This window comes from Podarcis gaigeae (genome assembly GCF_964106915.1).
Source record: "Podarcis gaigeae genome assembly, chromosome: 11".
Classification (NCBI taxonomy): domain Eukaryota; kingdom Metazoa; phylum Chordata; class Lepidosauria; order Squamata; family Lacertidae; genus Podarcis; species Podarcis gaigeae.
The window spans coordinates 3,840,834-3,862,452 of record NC_139687.1 but is presented as its reverse complement, the minus strand read 5'-3'; the positions used below and the strand labels follow the sequence as shown (position 1 = coordinate 3,862,452).

Sequence of the window (21,619 nt, the reverse complement as noted above, 5' to 3'; positions counted from 1 at the left end):
TTCAACCATGATTTGTTACTAGTTTTCTCTAAATATTATGTTATTATATTTGGCAGCTGCCCAAATGTCAAAGATTTCTTATTCATTTGAACATCTTGATTTTCACATGATTTCACTAATTTTAGAAATCCATAGTCCATACAGGTATCTGATTCTGAAGTCTTAAGGATAGCAGAAGGCACACCTGAAACTGTGGTGTGAGGTGCAATGGGCAGAGGCCTGGCCTTCATCTCCTTTAAAGCTTTTAAAAATATGCAGGGACACTTTAGGTTTCTTTTCTCTAGGCTGATCACAGTCAGTTCCTTCAACATCTCCTGATATGTTTTGCATCATTAATCATTCTACTTAATGCTTTCTTCTGAATCTTTTTTATTTTTTATTTTGCTTAAAGGCATGTCTGTGCTGTCCCGCTATTTTTCATTTTGGTTTGTCCATCTGGGCTTCCATTGTGGGCTCAGGTTATTTAAAACAAGTATTGGATATGAGCACAGAAAGTTGTGGGTTTACTGCACACACCAGTAGTTTTGTTGTGAGGTGCAAAAGTATTTGTGTATACATGTATGCATATCTGTGGGAAGGAACTCTGTGGGGTAGTGAAGTATCCTGGGTTATGCAAGGTCAGAAATACTCCTGTCCTCACTCACCCAAACTTACAATTATTTTGTGTTCAAAATAATTTAAATGAATAAGTGAAGAAAAAAGCTTTGACAATTAAGAATGAGAAGTCTGGGATCAGATCAACTTTGCAAAATATTTAGTTATTTTGAAAGATATCTTATGTCTCTATTCCCTTTCCCCCTACTATTTAAAAACTGTCTTCTGTTCCAGAGTCGAAATAAACATTTGGATAAAGTACATGTAGTACTTGGAAATAAAACCTGTGATTTGGATTCACTTATTTCAGCTTTAACATATGCCTACTATCTTGAAAAGGTAAAGTATTTTCTACTGATATTACACTATATTTTAAAGTAATTATAAGCCCATCGTAACATGTTGATCTTTTTCACCTAACTATAAAACTGGATGAGATCAATAATAAAATATTCTGATTTTATGATTGGGGAACTAATGCTGGGTCACTGCTTTATTGCCTGCATTTTCCCCCTTATAGATTCATCACAGCCATCCAAAAGCCATCTCAGTTGTGTAATTTTCCCTGAGTCAAGGATGTTTACCTCTGTCTACACTTGTATGCATTGTCCTTAACTGCCCATAGACTGACTGCCCTCTCCCCATCATCTGCCTTGCACTATTATCATCACAATCCCTCAACCCTCATAAGGCTTGGTTTCCAGACCCTTTATCATCTTGGTTGCCCTCTTCTGCACACACTCCAGCTTGTTAATATCCTTGAATTGTGGTGTCCAGAACTGGACATAGTACTCCAGGTATGGTCTTGGTCTGCCCAAGGCAGAGTAAAGTGCCTACTAGGACTCCTCCTCTCCAGGGTCTTTCCCACACAGTCCCAGGCTGCCTCTGCACACAACCCCTCTCTGGCCTGCCTGTTTTATTTCTCTGCAAGTTCTGGATGACCAGTGGGGAGAGGAGCTGGTCGCAGCAGGAGGGGGAGACTCCCTGGATTCTTCGGCAGCCTGTCTCCACTCTGCCTCTTGGCCACCCTCCCCTCCAGCCTCCGCTGCAGTCTCAGAGTCAGAGTCTCTCAGAGTCTGCAGAGTCGCTGCAGTCTCTCTGCCACATTCTCTTCCTGTTCACTAAACCCTGCCACCTCTTCTGCTGCTGGCACCTCCTCCCCCCAGTCTGCTCTTTCTCCTTCTGACCACTCATTGTCACACCACCAGCAATCCCCTGGCTTGGAGCCTTCTTCCCCCGGAGGTTCCCTAGGGGCTTCTCTGGCTGTGCCTCCCCACACTCCTCTGCATCCAACAAGTCCATGATACCTGCCATCACCACACTTCACAGTCCTCCTTGGGTGATCTTCCTCTTCCCAAGGGGCACTGTGCCTGCATCTCTGTTCCAGGACAGTCTACTCTGACCGAGCAAGAATTTCCTCATCTTGCACAGTAGCTTGAAGTTTAGATACTTCAGGGCCTCAGGTTGCTGGACCTTCTCTTCCAGCAAGGCAACTTGCACTCGCTGCTGGTGTAGTGTCACATGTTTTCAGGCAGGAAGGCAAATACGGCACAGGTGTTGCAAGTCACTTTGGTAGTTCCCTCACCATTCATGTCTCTTGTACACCCTGATGTGTACCTCCCCCCCCCACTTGTGAAAGAAGAAAGTAATGTATGAAATTGCAGTGATGAAAAGTTTTAAGCGCAAGCCTGTCCATTATGAAAAATTATTCACAGTTTTTGAGTGCTTTCTAATTCACAGGGATTCTCTGCTTACAGGTCAGTCCACCTAACATTCTGTGCTTGCCTGTACTGAACATACCAAGAAGAGAATTCTGCTACTGCACAGAAACGAGGTTTATTTTGGAGGAACTGAATCTCCCAGAGTCTCTCCATATCTTCTGTGATGAAATCAATTTGTATCAGCTGAACAGTGAAGGGAAATTGTCTCTTACACTTGTGAACAGCAGTGCACTAACAAGGTATCATGCTCCATATCTGATTACTAGCAAACGTGAACTTGGCAAAGATTTACCCTTGGTAAATCTTGAAAATCCCAAGTGTGAGACTTGGCTTTGTTCTCATCAGAGTGCAAGCTGTTGATGAATACGCAATGAAACAGTTAAGACAACAAAACCCCTTGACTTTTCTGTACCTATTTACACAGTTCATGTGATTACAAAGATCACATGTTGGAGATCACACACTCAAGTCATAGATGCATGAATGTTCTATCTTTTTATCTCTCTCTCTGCTTATATCTCTTTCTTGCCCAGCAACACATAGATATGCTCTGAGTGGTACAAGAATGCCCAGTTTTGAGGGGTGCTGTGAACCCTTCCCTTGTTTGATCTGTGAATAGAACACAGAATTTCTGGATCGGTTGCTCAGAAGAGCTCTGTGTTTCATGCACCCATGCAAAGCTGTTATAATGACAAATGGCTCATGAATGACATCATCAAGAACACATTAAAGGCTGAGTGCTTTTCAACTACTGTGTCCCATCAGCATATGGATTTCCACTTGGCAGAGGGACTTTTCCCTCTCTCCTCCCCCCATGTGAGCCCCACATCCTCTTCAGATCTGCTCCAGGGAGGTGGGGGAAGCCCTAGAACAGATTAAGGGTATGCACTGACAGAAGGAGAGACTTAGTGCTATGTTGGATTTCACCCTAAGGGCCAAATGAGGTGTGATGTGAAATGCAGTTGTGCAGCTAAAGTGCAAACTTTAAAAAAAATGGAAATAGCATCAGCTGTGGGCACAGCTGATAGTTTATTCAGATGACAACAGAATTTTCTTCCTGTTCTATGGTCCTCAGCTCTTCCTCTGGAGATGATATTTGCTTTCAGGGTGGGTGGGAGAATTGAGCCCCCTCCCCCCACCAATTGATGTCAGTTGGATTATTTTTACACAAAAACTTGTTGCTTTTTTAAAAGAGGAATAAAAAGTGTTTTTTTCTGGGAGTACTCAAGGTACGCAGTACTGGCAGCTTCTTCCTTCATTTCTTCAGTTCTGGTTTCTACCCTACTTGCCCCACGGTAAATCTTTAAAGGGAAGCCACATTTGGCAACTTGCTGAGCTCCACCCTCCTGCAGAAATAGATGGGGAGCAGTGGGGAGGGATGATGCTTTGATTCCTCTCTGGCAGCACGTGACTGAAAACTGGCACATAGCAGTTGTCCTCCTTCCAAAGATACACTGAGGATGAAGTTGGAGGGATGAGCTTTGGGGATGAGACAAAGAGCCCTTAAGCAAAATTAATTTTGGGTTACTTTTTGTGTATATTCACAGATCATAAGTCAAGTGTTTTCTGGGACTAGCAGGGAGGGCAGGGAGGCTACTCATAAGAAAGAATGCCTCTCCATCTCACAGTTTAAAATATGCCAGTGTGCATATCCTGTAGAACTTCTTTGCACAATGCAGGAAGCAATGAAAGGAAAAACTGTGTGAATCAAACTTCCTCTTTTTCAGCTTCTGACAAAATGCAAAGTGCAGCTTGTGTAACAACCCTGTGAACCCATCCTGCTGGGAGGAGTGGGTGACAGACATATAAAGGCGATTTCTGTGCTGGCATTCTTTTCAAGACATCTTAAATAATAATGACCAAAATGGAATGGCATTATTGTGTTGCTTAACTGCATAGTATCAACTAACTGCAATTAGATGACTTTGCTATATAGTTCAGAGAAATGGCATAAAGAAGAAAACTTTTGAAACCTTTGCTTTTATAGTGAAGATAAAAATTTGGAATCAGCTGTTGTCAGAGTCATCAACCCTGAAGAGCGATGTGATGGCAACCTGGAGACCTCAGCGTCCTCTTCCTCTCTGGTAGCAAAAGAGATTCTCCAAGAGGCACCAGAGTTAATCACTCGGCAACTGGCTCATCTTCTCAGAGGTGAGAGATTGTTCTTTATATTAAATACTGAAAGGTTTAATGGAGTGTTTCTGAATCCAGTCATGCAGAGAGACAGTGATCCATTCTTTGGTTAACAATCCCTTGAAAGACCATAGGAAGCTGCATGAAGGAAGCAGGGTGCAAAGAGTTTGATAAAGAGTAACATTATGTGGAACAATAAAAATGTGCATTTAAAAATAGGAATGACTAGGGTGTTGAGTGCAGATATCTGCATGTCAGTTGGGTAGGAGAATATCTTCTGTGTCTAGCTTTGTTTCTGGGGCATGTCGGATTTGGAAATAAATGCCATAGCGCTCAGCGAATATTATCAAAGGTATATGACCTAATTTAGTCCTCTGCCGTCCTTAGGGTGACTATTTAAACTATTTAAACAAAAAGGAGGAACTGCATCACCATAATGAGGGCAAAAGAGGACTTGGATGTGCATATTTTTTAGAGGTTAACTTATGTATAGATGAAATGCAAATTTAGAAATAATAATAATAATAATAATATTTATAGCCCAGCTTCTTTCCTGACAGCGACTTTAAGCTAAAATAGGAACTGCTGAAAACACAGGGGGGAAAACCATTAAAATACAATTAAACATTGATAAAATTAAAACTATATCATTACTTGCTACTCCCATCTTTGAGCCATGCAAGATTCCAGTGAGTTCCAGACATGCTTTGCTCACAATCTGTTTCCTTTTGGAAATGAGGTACAGCAGAGACTGTGGTGTTTTTATAATATAGGGTTTATTTGCACATATATACAACCTGAGCCTACAATGGAGGGGTTCCCAGCATTACACTCCAGGTTGGTCTTGCTTCCTCTATAGGCACAATTTAGGATTCAAAAGGACACCAGCCATGGCTCTTTGACCCTGTCTCTAGTTTGCTGCATTTAACAGACTGGCATTATTTTCCACCATCCCCACCTGCAGTCCTACTCTCCTCTCTGCATCATCTCTGCTAACTATCTCAGAATTCAGGGAAGGGCTCCATCCATTCGCCGAGTGGCACAGAGTCTTTGCTTTGCTGATGGTCCCTGTCCCTGTCTTTGTTCTCTGTTAATGGCCCATGTCTCAGGTGATCTCCTGAACCCAGGAAGCTGGTTTGACATTTATTTTAACACTTTGCTAAATCCAGCAGCTAATTTTAACATGCCAAGCATTCATTCTAACACCTTTCAGAACCAGGAGTTTACGGAAGTCTGGCACCCACAAACCCTGGCACTGACAGCTCTTAACTATAACCATGTATTTGTGTGTGTGTGTGTGTGTGATCGATTAAAAACAAACAGATAATTACAATGAAAACAACACCGCACCTGCCCTTTCATTAAGGCAGTCAGTTCCCAAAAGCCTCTTGGAATAAGAAAGTCTGTTTTTATCAGGAAAACTTTCTGACAGTAAGAGCTGTTCAGCAGTGAAACAGTGGATTCTCAAGAGAGGTGGTGGACTCTCCTTCCTTGGAGGTTGAGTGACTTTGACTGTAATTTAAATATAAACACAGTACATCTTAGCATAGTGATTAGGTGACCTGTGTGCCTCCTCAGGCTGCTGTCCAGGAGCTCATTGCTGATGGACAACAATAAGGTCGTTGGTCTCCCTATTTTGGTTCTTTGTCTTCTTTGTCTTTAGACTGAACTTGAAACAGAGGACCACCTCAAGCGGAGCATTGTCCTCTGTGTAGTAATGCATGTGGCTGCCTAGGCATGCGTCCTAGCTGGCATAAAATGATGTAAACAGAATAGCAGGGCCAAAAATCCAGTTAGAGTCCATCTAGTCCAGTAGTCTGTGATGGCGAGATAGTCAAACACCCTGCGAAAAGGCATGTGTGAACCACGCAGGGTGGAGAGGGCAGGACACCCATCTCCTGGCTGTCCCCAGCATTCATATCTGGATAACGTTCTTCACATAGGAGCTATTCTGGTGGCAATTAAAAGTCTATTTGGAATCTACTCCTTTCCTTTCTGATTGCTTTGTGTGACCCTGAATTCTGTTCTTTAGGAAGAGAATTACCTCTATTCACTTGCTGCACACCATAAAGCTTTAGATAAGGGGTAGTCAACCTTTTTATACCTACCATCCACTAATGCATCTTTCTCGATGGTAAAATTTCCTTACCACCCACCAGTGCTCGGTGGAAGGAGGATTCAGCTTGTGCTGTAGAACCCCCTACCGCCCACCTAGAATCCTGAAACGCCCATATACTGAATGTGATGAAGTCTAGATGCTTTGTAACTAATCAGATTTAGCTTTATGTCAATATTACTGAAGGAAAACAAAGCCTATTCAGAGTGAGGGGAAATGCTTTCTGAATTGGGAGAACACATTCTGTTAGTGCATAAAGGTAAAGGGACCCCTGACCATTAGGTCCAATCGTGACTGGCTCTGGGGTTGCGGCGCTAATCTCACTTTACTGGCCGAGTACAGCTTCTGGGTCATGTGGCCAGCATGACTAAGCCGCTTCTGGCGAACAAGAGCAGCACACAGAAACACCGTTTACCTTCCCGCCGGAGCGGTACCTATTTATCTACTTGCACTTTGACGTGCTTTTGGACTGCCAGGTTGGCAGGAGTAGGGACCGAGCAATGGGAGCTCACCCCGTCGCGGGGATTCGAACTGCCAACCTTCTGATTGGCAAGTCCTAGGCTCTGTGGTTTAACCCACAGCGCCACCCGCATCCCCGTTTAGTGCATAGATAAGACTAAATAAAAAGCTTAGCCTTTAAACAATAAATGTTTGCTTTTTAAACTAGTTCCTTATCTGTGTACTAAATGCTTGTTTTTTAAAATGCAATCTCATTATAATATATTTCAGCCCTTAGGTTTCATAAAGGTAAAAAATAAAAGTATGCAAATCCATCAACAGCTAGAAAGAGATGATATTTGTAAAGGAATCAGCACCAGCAGTGCTGTGCTAACAGACATATCTATGCAAAGATTATACTTACTGTGAGGTAGGTTTCATGTTCAAATTGTTTTAAAGACCTGCTTTTCCCTGATATCTTTGTCATTTCTTCATGTGCACAGTAAATTACTTTTTCCCGGTGGACTTTATCAAAACCTGCTTCAAGAATCAAAATACTCCAAGACAGGCTCTACTGTGAGTCAAGGCCTGCCCCATTTCTGGGCTTATGCCAGAAGCAAACAATTAGAAAACCTGCCAGAGACTTGAGCCTGTATAATTTTATTTCCCGAGAGCCGTTGACTAGGGGATGGTTGCCAAACTAAGGATCCATTAAATTGCTGAATCATTACATTTTTGGTGGGAGCCAGCTGGCAAGGATGTAATTCAGTAAACTGACTGTCAGGTATCTTGGGTCAGTGCACTCTCAGAAATACCTCCTTCTGTTTATTTGTATAAGGCCTTGAAGGATGCCACAAGGAGCATAGATTGTAACATGTAAACACAGACAAATTTAAAAAGGAAACCACCATTGTAACTCATGGCATAAATTAGATGCAGACTCCAAAATTCCATCCATTGCTGTGGATGGTCTAAGGGGGCTTCCAGTGATTGCGTGGGGGGTAATTTTATTTTTATGTTGCTCACATTGACTGTTATAATAAGTTCCCTTTTAGAAGCTTAGAAGGAAAGCTAGCATTTGAAAAGAATGTTGTTTGCAGAATGGATGGCTCACCCTTTTCTTACATGGTCACAAAGGCTGAGTGAATTGCATCAGTAACCTTTTATAGATTTCACTCTGAAAAAGGGAAGGGGATTTTCCAAAACCATGAAAACAAATTTAAAACACAGTCAGGCAATGCTAAGATTTTCGGAGGGTGGCAACAAAAAGTGGAACCCCCCCCCCCGCACTTTTAGGAGAGAAAAGGAATCCAGTAAGAACTTTTGGTTAAAAAATAGACTCCTCACCACTACCACCATTAGTCCTTGTCCTCTGCAGGAGAATCTCCTGCTGTTGAACGTTTTCTACAAGTAATCTACAATAGGAGCTCTTGTCTGAACAGATGGACAAGATGGATTTGAACAGATTTCAAATCCATAGCACCTCTCTGTAGCTGTTTTATGTCACATTCAAAGAATCAAACAAATAAAAGTGACTTCTTTGCCAGGACAGCATCTGAATTTTGTGCACCTAATGCTAAGACTGATGTGCAGAGAACCTAGACAGGAATGAATGAATGAACAGTGACCACTCTGAATAAGGCAGTCATCAAAGCATTAAAAAACAGAATGAGAGTATGTTTAGCACTGTCCTCTTTCCCCATCCCTCTGATACTTCTCCCCACAACTTTAGACAGATTCATCTTTTGGAAGAGGGAGAATGGTATGCGTTGGCATTCTGAATGTTTTCATATGCAACTGGTTAAGAAGCCGATTCTTTAAAATAATAATCCATTTCAATTTACTTTGCTGTATATTGCTTTTGCTGCCCGCAACATGTACAGATGTACACAGTCTCAGCATTTATGTCTTGTTGTAATTGAGATCCTGAATTGGTTTGGCAAAAGCTGTTGTGCAATTATTGTTTAATTTGTTACCAATTGTTTAATTACACTGTGTTGACAAGTGATAAATTAAAATAAAATTAATCAAATAATGTTACTGTAGTTGTATTGAAGCATAGCCTTCTTGATCTTTTTTTCTGTACAATTAGGCTCACAAATCAGTGCTGATCTTCTAGTCAGCTTTAATTCTAAGCTAATGAGCCTGTGTTGCTTTACAACTTGGCTGCTGTTACCTATCACTTTGTGAACTCTGAGCCAATTGCTTTAAAATATGCAATAATTGATTTTCTCTTTTCTTGCCATACTTTTAGATGTATCATATGGATACCTGTAAGTTTTTCTCTGTGGATCAGTTGATTGTGGCTTTGAAATGCCCCCCCCCCCCCGGCTGTTAAAAAGCAAATAAATTTTCCTTGGTGGAGGTAGAAGGAATGGTTCAAACCAAATAAACAAGAAAATGCACAATATGTGGAGATTCAAGTAGTCTGCTATGAATAAGAAAGATTGAAAAGAAATAAAAGGATAGCAGGCCATTTCTTTAAATAGTCATGAATTTTAGGGCTGATGTGGGAAAGAATATTAGTTTCTGTCTTGTGGGCTAACTTTCTCCGGTTAACACTTCAGGGAGCATCCTCTCTTTGGCCATGGATCCTGAACAAATTACGAGAGACCAGGAAGAAGTGCTTTCAAAGTTAGAGGAGAAATTCCCAGAGCTGCTGCCTCGAGAGGATATTATTACCGCTCTACAGGAAGTTCATCTCCATGCTGATGGTAAAGGGTTTTTCTCTCCCCCTGCCCTTCACTTTTGATTCCTACTTTTAGACGGATTGGAACATGACATTCTGTAAAATCAGGACACCCATTAAATGTTTTTAAAAGCACCATATACACACGGAAACAAAAACCCCACAACCTTTCATCACATGCAGTGATTATTTATAGGATAGATGAGCAGCATGCATAGCATCTTTTCATAGGTGGTGATACTGTCTATGAAAGAAGAGTGTGGAAACTTGTACAGTGTATTTTATCATGACCGATAGGGCATGGCTGTTAAATGGCTTCCCAGTGCTGCACACCACTGCTGGCTACCAAAAGGGAGAGAGGCAGGGCAGTGGGGCACTTGGTGCAGTGCAAGCAGAGTGGTGGGAGAGTGGCGGATTGGTTCTGCCGCTCTGCCTGCACCAGGAACCCAATTGCCTTGCTGCTTTGTCATGTGATAACCATAAGCAACGTGGGAACATTTGGAAGTCAGGCCATCAGTGCAGCCCTGTCCCTGCCACTCCATTGGCCACTATCACCTGCAGATACGCTTGGGCTAGAATTTCCATCATCTCTGACCATTGGCCATGTTGGCTGGGGCACCTGAAGGGCCACAGGGTCCTCTCCCCTGGTTTACAGGAAGAAGTGTGGCCCTCCAACATAACATTGGTATGCTGTGCATGGAGCTGGGGAGATTGAATAATAATAATAATAATAATAATAATAATAATAATAATAATAATAATAATTTATTTATACCCCATCCATCTGGCTGGGTTTCCCCAGCCACTCTGGGCAGCTCCCAACAGAATATTAAAAACTCAATGAAACATCAAACATTAAAAACTTCCCTAAACAGGGCTGCTTTCAGATGTCTTCTGAAAGTCAGATAGTTGTTATTTCTTTGACATCTGATGGGAGGGCATTTCACTGGGCGGGCGCCACTACCGAGAAGGCCCTCTGCCTGGTTCCCTGTAACCTCACTTCTCGCAGGGAGGTGCCACCACCAGAAGGCCCTCAGAGCTGGATAGCAGTGTCTGGGCTGAATGAACAAAAGTTGGCATAAAATATAGGACTCCCAGCTCTACGTCTGGTCTCGTTTCATGAACACAATTTATTTCGTTTTTGAACATTTAAAATAGTCTGTTTACTCAAAGGAGCATGACACTGCTGCTTTTCTTTTTGAGTGTTGCTGCTGTTTTGGCTGCATTCTGGTGGGTGAGATAGAATTCATGGCAATTATATTTACAAGTCAAATATTAGATATTTTGACACTGTGGATCCAACAGGCACAGTTTCTTAGCGCGATCCAAACTACCGCCTTGTTGTTGGGCTTTGCAAAGTGATAGGGCCACCGTTGCATCTACAGTCCTGCTGCTCAAAGCACCTGCAGTGGGAAGTGGTGGGTGGGCAGGACCAATGCTTTCATGTGGTGGTAAAGAGAGCATATTGGGGAGAGAGTGGCTCCTTGGCTGGCTCAGCCCTGCCCAGCCCTCAGAATGCTCTGCATTGAAGCGTTCTGCTTCCTCCCTTGGTGACGGGAGGAGGGAGGAGACAGGGGTTACCTGGGGCTGGGAGAGAGCTGGGTAGAAATACACTTCCACCTAATCCACTCCTCCAAGTCTAGTGTAAGAGGGTTTGCATTGCTCTTTTATGGTGCTTGTACAGCAAAATATTGAGCCCGTAGTGAATTATCACAATTTGTCTTCAAGGCAAAAAAGGAGCAGATTTACTTTTTACATAGTAGAAATGAATTGTTATTTGTTGGGTTGCTTAGCATGACAAACAAAACCATTATTCAGTATTCAAAAACATCCAGTATTCTCAAAGTCAAATTCTTTGTTACATTCCAGTTCGCTGATTCTTAGTATGTATGAATAATTTTCCTGTCTGTCCCACAGGGCTAAGGATTGAGGAGGCCATGCTCAAGGATCTAAAAGAGGTGTCCGATGGAGAAATAAAAGTAGCTGTTAGCACTGTGTATATGAATTTGGAGGTAAGGAGAAAGCGAAATGTGATGGGATTGTTTAGCTTTGCCCATGGCGTTGTTTGCTGCACTGCATGAGATGTGTGCCACTTCCTGTGATTGACATATTTCTTTCCCAGGCATTTTAAATCATATGTTACTAGACAACTTGCAAAGCATTCTGGATGTGACTGCAGGTTTTGTATCTGCCATTCTGACTGGATCTGGCATCATCTTTGTGACAAATATGAACTTGACAAAACAAAAATTTGACAGATACGTCTGCTAATGCCAGTATAATTGGCAGTGTTAATGCTTTTGAAAGTGACAGCTGAAGATTGAGACTAGCTTTGCTGTGGTGTTTGCCTTTCCTGGGAGATTTCTCCAAGTGATATCAAAATATTGCTCTCTGGGACTGCCAATTTCTTCTCTTGCATTTTACCTTTTTTGCCCTGCATTATACTATACCCTGAGAGTATATATATATGCTTGTTCCCTACTGGGATTTCCTTATAAATAACAACTATTTTATCAAAGTGACTTTAGAGTAGAATTGGTTTTCTCTTAAGAAGATGAATAATATTTACTCAGTGGGTGTAGCTTACAATTTACATGTTTTGGTTTTTTGTTTTAAAAAGTCACTCAGACCTATTTACTGGGCAGCTGTGTGTGCATGCCTTGTTTGTGTGTGTTGGTGAACATAATGATAGCTTTTTGCACTTGCATCAATCATCCATCCACTTGTTACCCTTTATCTTATTGTAGTATGTATTTAGATTGCCTTGGCACAGAGGCCACTAATAAATGCTTCACATATGACATTTTTCTGACATAGACCTGCAAACACATGTCTGTTGTGATGTGTGGCATCTCTGATTTATTTTGCAGGGAGTTTGTGACATAATATAAGCAGGTGCATTCTGGCCAGTATTCTTTCCAAACATGAGGATATATGTGGCTGCAGTAGACAAGGGATCAATCCGGAGAGAGTTACTCCTACCTAATTTTTATTGCATCAAGTAGCTCTTACATTTAACTTTGGGCCAAGGCATAGATATACACGACACATTGATCTGGATGATATCCATAGAGAATAACACACAAGTACTCTTTTATAAATTGTGTCAATATCAATTCATTTCGTATGTAAGCTCCATTCAAATGAACTGAGGCACAAACCTGTGGGTTACTGAAAAATATTGTAATTTGTATTATTTACTTCCAGCTTCCACCCATCTAACATTAAGAAACCCATTTAGTGTAAGGATGCATACTAATCAAGGGTTATAGGTATTCTTCTATTCTAAAACCACATTTATCCCATACATTTAAAGCAGTGATACCACTTTAAACCGTCATAGCTTCTCCCAAAGAATTCTGGGAGCTGCAGTTTGGTAAGGGTGCTGAGAGTTGTTAGGAGACTCCTAACCCCCTTATAGGGACGCAGGTGGCGCTGTGGGTTAAACCACAGAGCCTAGGACTTGCCGATCAGAAGGTCGGCGGTTTGAATCCCCGCGACGGGGTGAGCTCCCGTGTCTCGGTCCCTGCTCCTGCCAACCTAGCAGTTCAAAAGCACATCAAAGTGCAAGTAGATAAATAGGTACCACTGCTATGGGAAGGTAAACAGTGTTTCTGTGCGCTCTGGCACTTGTCACGGTGTCCCGTTTTGCCAGAAGCAATTTAGTCTTTTTGGCCACATGACCTGGAAAGTTGTCTGTGGACAAATGCCGGCTCCCTTGGCCTGAAAAGCAAGATGAGCACCACACCCCATAGTGGCCTTTGACTGGACCTAACTGTCCAGGGGTCCTTTGCCTTTACTTTTTACCTTAGGTAGTGCTAGGTATACTGCCCAGCACTCAGCTGTTACATAATTTGGAGACTCACATACGCTTCCCCTTGTGTAATTTTGGATTACATGATTTAAAATGTTGCTTCTATTGTATAAACTTTCACATGGTATTTTAGAGATGGCATTCAGCAGGCTGATTATAGAAATTTGTATTTGATGCCAGCAAACCAAGTAAATATGCTGCTGTTTAATCTTTTAGTAATGACATTTGAAACAAAATTCTGACTAACTTGTGAGCTCTCTCCCCCCCCCCGGTGCCTTTTCTGAGGAGTTAGGGTAAAATAAATGATGTATGGAGCTGTAGGAATGAGACTTTGGCAGGGTACCTTACGTCTAAGGAACATTAAACATAGGGCTCTTGTTTAGCAAATAAATAACCATTCACTTCAATGGCTGCATAGTCTGGACTTGTGTGCATATTTTTGCAAAGATAAGGAGAGGCCATTAGGGATTTAATATAAAATAAAGCGCCAAGGGGTCTTCTTGTAGTCCTAGTCTTTCTGCCACATGGTGTGTTACTAATGTGCCTAAATGGGCTTAAATGAATTTGTTATCTTTACTACATTTGCAGTGTGTATATATTTATATATTATTTTAATTGTGTTCTTTATAAAAGAAAATATATCATATTTTTAGATGTTGAAAACATTGCACACATAAACAAATCATACTTTTTAAAGCATCAGATAATCTTTGCCTGTAGGTGACTTCATGATGTAGCTATTGTACAGCAGGAAGTATGCCGTGAGTTCATCTTCTCAGATATATTCCTAGTTAAGTAATCACCTTCTAAGAACAAATGGGGCAGCCAAAGATCCATTACTGAATACCCTCTCCTCACAGGTTTAAGCAATAAAGTGGATTACTTTGGAGGATAGTTATGATACTGTTGATACCCTAGGAAATATTAAAACTCATGTCTGAAATAACAATAACATATCTGTTCAGGTTCAACAAATTTTGTGGTGCTGGTTTCTGATGCTTGAACTTGAACATTTCTTAATTATCTGCTTCCATTACAAGTAATTACGAAAAAGTAAAAGATAAAAAGATGGGTTGAGATTGAAGCAACTGAGTAATACAGCATCATGCTTCATTATAACCATATACATTTATGACTGTGGATAAGGGTTAGACTCTATTGTCTAAGATGAAATGAATTTACTTCTCAGAATTCTCAAAGTTATCCTGTAGAGTTTTTTAAAATATTTGAATAATTTTCAACTATCCATTGAATACGGTATCTATATTGAACACCTTGAAATCGTTTATTTCATTATTTGACGATATTTGATAGTTGGCATGCAGTGTTATTTAAGTTGGTAGATTTTGAGACTTCATATTTCTGCCAAAATCAAAGCAATTAAGATATTCCAAAAAGTCTAAAGCACCCAAATTTAGGATTTCACATTCAAAATTCAAATTTGAAATGTTTAAGTTCAAATTTGAATCTCCAAAAGAGCCCATGGGAGGTGGGGTATCAGCTGGGCAAGCTGATATAGCGTAGTGTGGAATTCCACCCTATAATATTCATTCAAGTGTATATGGGTATTTCTTAACTAAGGCTGCAATCTGTACCCATTTGCCTTGGAATACTAAGCCCCCCTTGAACTTAATGTGTTTTACTTCAGAGCAGCCATGTATTGAATTGCACTGTTGTTGTCATGGGGAAAGGGGAGAAGCCTTGATTCAGAGCTGCTATTTTGGGTGGCAGTCTTGTATCCAGGGTCATGTCTAAAGCTGCTCTAATATTTGCATTATGACCATGGTACTGTATGTACAATTCTTCATACAATAGTATTTCTTGAAGCAAAGGTAACCAACCTCTATTCCATTTTGTTACATTAACTTCTTGACCTATTATATGTAGGGAAAGGAAGTCATGTTTCTGCCCCTTGACAGGGCTACATTGTGTCCTGGCACTGGTAAGGGTAAGGGTGAATTAACTTGCTGTGCTGATGCTCTTTGGTTGGTTGCTTCAATATGGGTTAGTTTGGGCTGGGGCTGGCCAGGGCAGATTGTAGGGGAGGTTGTCTGAGCTGGGCTCAGTGTTCTTACTGCCTTCCCTTTCTCCCAACCATTATAACTGTTCGGTCTGTACACAGTATGGTTTGCTGTGGATCCTTGTGGACAGGGCCAGGAAGAATTTTTATGTTTCGTTGCTTGACTGCTGAGACCTGGGGCCTTTGCCTTCCCTTTACCAAAAAATGTGTCTTGTTCTTCACAGTGTTATTGGTCACACAACTGACTCTGGCACTTGGGGGGTGGACCATCACCACAGAAAGTCAACATAAGGGATTTTGTGGGGCCTGGACTCATAAGCCAATCTGTTGATTGACATAACACAAGGTGGCCATAGGTTGTCTTATGCCGCCTCAAAGCCCCAGATTCCTTGCATACAGGTTGGGGCTCTTCTGTCAGTAGGCAGGCTGTGTTCCTTCCTGTGTTATTGTAGCCAAACTCAATGAAGTTGCGGGTAAGAAACTGTGACCATTTTAAAAACTGAGCTGCTTGTGGCCCTTCCCCTTCTTTGCTTCTCACTCCTCCCGCTCATCTTTCCCGCTGCAGGCAGAAACAGTGACACCTCCTGCATACACCTTTACCCACAACAGTCCACCAGCATTCCATGCCCAGTGAGCATTCTCAGCTTTGTAAAGATAGGCAAATGGGAAATCGAGTTTATGGGTCATATCCTACAAGTCATTCCATTCACACAAGGAGTCCTGCTTGCACAATGGAGCTTCTCTGCCCTCTCTTCTCCATGCACCTCATCCAGTCTGTTCTGGATTTTCCCCAACCCCCTGGAGCAGATTTGGCACGAAGGAGGCAAGTGGGGACAAAAGGGGGAGGGGAAGTTCTGTTGTTTTCCTTGTTCAAAGAAGACAATTTCATTGAAGATAACCATATATATATTTATTTGAGTGTTGAGTCTCTCATGTATCTTTCCCACATCTTTCCTGGTCCCATATTGGTTCATTCTAGTCCATTGAGAAAGGGCTGCTTTAAGAATTTTCAAGGTATGAGTTATTTTCTATGAAGCCTATGCTCATTTCTTGGGCTAAATCATTTTATTATTAGCAAGCAATAACTTAATGCTAAAACCCAAGTGTATCTCTGGCCCACTATTAGAAATGCAAAGAACAAGCCTGTTTTCAAATAGCACTCTGTGCTGCCAATGATGTATCAACACCCTATGCCATTACTCTTCTCTAAATGTGATAATAATGTGATCTGTTAACATAAAAAAGTTTGATGCCACAAAAGCAGCTGGAAATGGACAACTGAAATATGCATATATCTAACTCATATCATCAAATGCACAGTTTGATGTATGTTGTTAAAAGCTTTTCATATCTTTCTGTTCCTCTCAAGCAAAAACAGCTCCCTTTGAATGTAAATCAAGAAGTTTCAGAGTACTCATTTCTCAGTGATGGGTTCTGGGGAGATGGCTTCCTCATTTCAGATACCTATTGGGTGGCCAGGGGAAAACAATATTGGTTCACTTGAGGTGGTTTAAGGTTGCTGGTAATCTTAGTATCTTCAGGCCAATATGCACAAACAGCTGCCAAGAGAAAGTCACTTTAAATTGCTCCCTGTAGCGACTAGCTTCATGTTGCCTCTTGCCGCTGTGCATTGCTGTTGACCCTGAGTTCAATGCTTGGAATCAGAATTTTGGGGGAGAAAATAGCTTAAAATGTTTATACCTCAATCCACTGAGAATCCTATTTCCTTGGGACTGGTTCAGGGATCTAGCTCAGTGCCCAGCACACATATATTAGCACTAATTAGCATCCCTCAGAGCTCTGATGCAGCTTCCATTGGCTTTTGGAGGGTGAGGAAAACAGGGAGGCTTCCTCAAAAAACACACTCTCTCCATTTTCAGCACTGACTGACAGCAGCTATTCAGGGTTTGAGACAAGTCTTTTTCAGCTCTATCTATGGATTGAAGCTACTTCTGAAGCAAAGTAATACTTGAAGCAAGTAATATTGAAGCAAAGTAATACTTGATCCACTCCGCCAGGAGTGGGGTACTGGATCCACTGATGCATTGTTGGTGCCTGCAAGGCCCTTGTGGTCTAGCTGTGTCCCACACTTGACATCTTATAGGGTGTCAAGTGTAGGGTAGCTGGCTCTTGCTTGGTTACAGCCCACAGAAAAGGAGGTCTGGAAGACTTAAATTTGGCTCACAGGCTTGATATTCCCCGCCCCTGTGCTACACACGTGCTATACTGCTCTCAATTACTTGTACAGTGGTGCCTCGCAAGACGAAAATAATTCGTTCCGCGAGTCTTTTCGTCTTGCGAAGCACGGTCCGTCGCAACTGCACCTCTTCAAGCGGCTTTAGGAAAAAAGCGATCAAACTCGCAAGACCTTTTCGTCTTGCAAAGCAAGCCCATAGGGAAATTCATCTTGCGAAGCGACGCAAAAACCGAAAAACCCTTTCGTCTTGCGCGTTTTTCGTTTTGCGAGGCATTCGTCTTGCGGGGCACCACTGTAGTCTGGCATGTTTTACTGGCCCAAAAGCTTTTGCACAACTTTCATGTCATAGGGTGTTTCTTTAGCTTCAGCAACACAAATTCATAGCTGTCAAGTGCCCCTTCTTTGAAGGGGCAGTCCCTTATTCCAGCGCCATGTCCCACTGCTGTCCCTTATGGATGGATGTCCCTTAAATATCCCTTAAATTTCAAAGGAAGCAGCTCCTCTCCCTCTCTGCCTGCCGGCCAGGGAGGAGGGAGGTTCTAACTGTGTTGCTTGGCTGTGTTGCTCCCCTAATAAGAAGTCTAAGAACGACTGGGGGGTGGAGCTTGCATGCCTTGTGTGTGGCTAGTTAATGCAAGTTGAGGGGTTTTTGAATGCTTGACGCCATTTTGTTGCACGTGCTGCTGCAAACTTTGCAGTGCAAAGCCAGGCCGGGGAGCCATCTTAAGTTGAGGCTGCCTAGGCCTTGTGGTGCATGTGATTCAGATTCTATTCAGTTGAACCTCTGGTTACAAAGTTGGTTGGACAGTGTTCTTGAAGCTACCAGCATGAGTTTGACCAGACTGCAGGAGGACAGGAAGACTGAAGTGCCTGGAACAGGTGGTGCTGCAGGTCCCTTATTTTGGCTGCTGGTCCCTTATTTTCAAGGCTGCTGGTTCCTTATTTTCAAATCTGTAAGTTGACAGCTATGCAAATTTGTGTTTGTCAGCTGCTAGAGTAAGGCTGCTCAACTGTGGCTGAGAATACAAAAGCAATTTGTCTACTTGCCAATGGAGGGTAAACCAGTATATCTGTGTTACGCAAATTCTGATGAAAAATCTAAAATGTTTCCACTGATTAGCTATTTTGAAAGTATTAAGAACTGAGATATTCTGCTGCAGACTGAAGCATTTCCCCCACTGCTGTGTAAGGTATCGCGGTTATCTCTACATTAAGTAGTCACCACCTTCTTGAGATACTGCAGGAACATAGGAAGCTGTCTTATATTGAATCATAGAGTCATAGAATTGTAGAGTTGGAAAGGGAGCAGAAGGATCCAAACCCCTGCAGTGCAGGAATATGCATCTGTCCTGTATGGGGATCAAACCTGCAACCTCGGCATTATCAGCACTGTACTCTATAACTGGTCAGACTGTTGGTCTATCTAGCTCAGTATTGTCCACATTGACTGAAAGCAGTTCTCCAGCTTTCAGGTGGGACATTCCCAAACCTACTTGGAGAATACCAGGGCAGGGACTGAAACTGGGACCTCCTATATGACAGGAAGATGCTTACCACAGAGCTATGTTGCTTCCCTAATGCTGACAGCCATATGCTTAGAATAATAGAATCTTAGAGTTGGAAGGGACCCAATGGTTGTCTAGTCCAACTCAGCTAAAGCATCCATGACAGATGGCCATCCAACCTCTGCTTAAAAACCTCCAAAAAAGGAGAGTCCACAACCTCCTGAGGGAGACCGTTCCATGCTTGAACAGCTCTTACTGTCAGAAAGTTTTTCTGAATGTTTAGTCGGAATGGATGCTTTTCATCCATTTTTATGCTGCCTCCTCAGCACCTCCAGTTAAGGACCTCAGGTAGCACTGAGAGATGCTGGTGGTCAATAAACAGATCATATTGAGCTAGATTAGGATTGGGGAACCTTGTGCTTAGGAGTCGAATGTGGACATCCAGGTATCTCTGTGCAACCACCAGGACTTTCCTTGGCCTGTATTTCTGGTCAGACCTCACCTGGAGTACTGTGTCCAGTTCTGAGCACCACAGTTCAAGAAGGACACTGACAAACTGGAATGTGTCCAGAGGAGGGCAACCAAAATGGTCAAAGGCCTTATGAGGAACGGCTAAGGGAGCTGGGCATGTTTAGCCTGGAGAAGAGGAGGTTAAGGGGTGATATGATAGCCATGTTCAAATATATAAAAGGATGTCACATAGAGGAGGGAGAAAGGTTGTTTTCTGCTGCTCCAGGGAAGCGGACACGGAGCAATGGTTCCAAACTACAAGAAAGAAGATTCCACCTAAACATTAGGAAGAACTTCCTGACAGTAAGAGCTGTTCGACAGTGGAATTTGCTGCCAAGGAGTGTGGTGGAGTCTCCTTCTTTGGAGGTCTTTAAGCAGAGGCTTGACAACCATATGTCAGGAGTGATCTGATGGTGTTTCCTGCTTGGCAGGGGGTTGGACTCGATGGCCCTTGTGGTCTCTTCCAACTCTATGATTCTATGATTCCTCCCCTGCTCTGCTTTACACCCTCCATTAGTGCTTCTGCTTGGCTGTAATGTGCCCTTGATCTCTGATAAAGATTCGTGCCTTAGAATCATAGAATTGTAGAATTGGGAGAGACCCTGAGGGTCATCTAGTTCAATCCTCTGCAATGTAGGAATCTCTGCTAAAGCACCCATGACAGATATGGATTGGCTAAAAGTGACCTTAAATGTCACAAAACTCAATGTAAGGTGATGATATATGGCAATCACTTAATCTTGCACCACATAATAGGTCACAGCTGCCTCTGTAGGAAATTGTTACATTGACATGGATATGAAATGTCTCTCTGTTGGGCTCTTTAACACATGCAGAAATAATTTGAAGATTTGCTGCAATAAGCAACATACATATGACAACAGGGCATAAATGTAATGGTTATATGATACAGTCAGAGAGTCATTCAGACCAAGGTGAATGGTGTCAGTATTACCTGGAGAATGGTGCAGAAGCTTTGTGATGATTCAAGGAATGATGTGCATTCAAAGTAGAGGAAAACAAGTTATTTGCTCCTCTTGAGTACATATTTCTGTACAAACAAAATCAAGCCGTTGTGCCTCAGATTTTATGCCATTACCAATAGGCCACTATCTTTGAAATCCTCCTTCTAGTTGTAACTAGTTCTGATGCTCTGAAGGAAGGAAAAAATAGGTAGAAAAAAATTGATCCTGGTTTCATAGAACTGTAGAATTGGAAGGGACTCAAAGGTCATCTAGTCCGCCCCCTGCAATGCTGAAATCACAGCTAAAGCACCATCACAGATGCCGATCCAACCTCTGCTTAAAAACCTCCAGGGAAGGAGAGTCCACAACCTCCCGAGGGAGAAGACTGCTCCACCGTTGAATTTAGCATAGTGACTTTCCCTCTCCTTGGGGAGTTTATCCTAGAATTGATAGCGAATTGATAGCTCGTTGTCATCTTGCAGTTAATTTAATATTTTTACTTGAAACATGAAAATTTAAATTTCTGGCATTCCTATTAGTATCCAAAGCAAGTTCATGAATTAACAGTTATTACTCTTCTTTTTTTGTTTTAATTTCACCAGTCTGTAAGCTCATCTTTTTTATTCTGTTTATTTGCTGTGCACACATTGACCTTCTCATTGCTATTGGCCAAAGTAGCCATCAATTCTACAAAGGAATTGAACTTCCTCATGTTCATTAAGATACTTCCACCATAAAAGTTTTTAATTTGAAAGGTAGGAGGTCCTTAAAACATCTTGGGACACTCGTGATCTTTTTGTCTAGGTTCTGTAGTACATGGTACACACGACATCTATATCAGCATATATGATAGAGATCGAGGTCTTAGACACACCTCTGGATGTTCAGATCTGCCAAATACACACACTTTATTAGTG

The 21,619-nt window shown here is 42.0% G+C and overlaps 1 protein-coding gene across 1 annotated transcript in view; it reads left to right on the top strand.

Annotated features, from left to right (window-relative positions):
- The window catches only part of PRUNE2 (prune homolog 2 with BCH domain), a 138,206-nt gene that overhangs the window by 33,580 nt on the left and 83,007 nt on the right, over positions 1 to 21,619 (top strand). Inside the window, 5 exon segments of the mRNA XM_083701852.1 lie at positions 829 to 933; positions 2,352 to 2,554; positions 4,303 to 4,466; positions 9,570 to 9,716; positions 11,609 to 11,703. Coding sequence (XP_083557978.1) covers positions 829 to 933; positions 2,352 to 2,554; positions 4,303 to 4,466; positions 9,570 to 9,716; positions 11,609 to 11,703 — 714 coding nt within the window.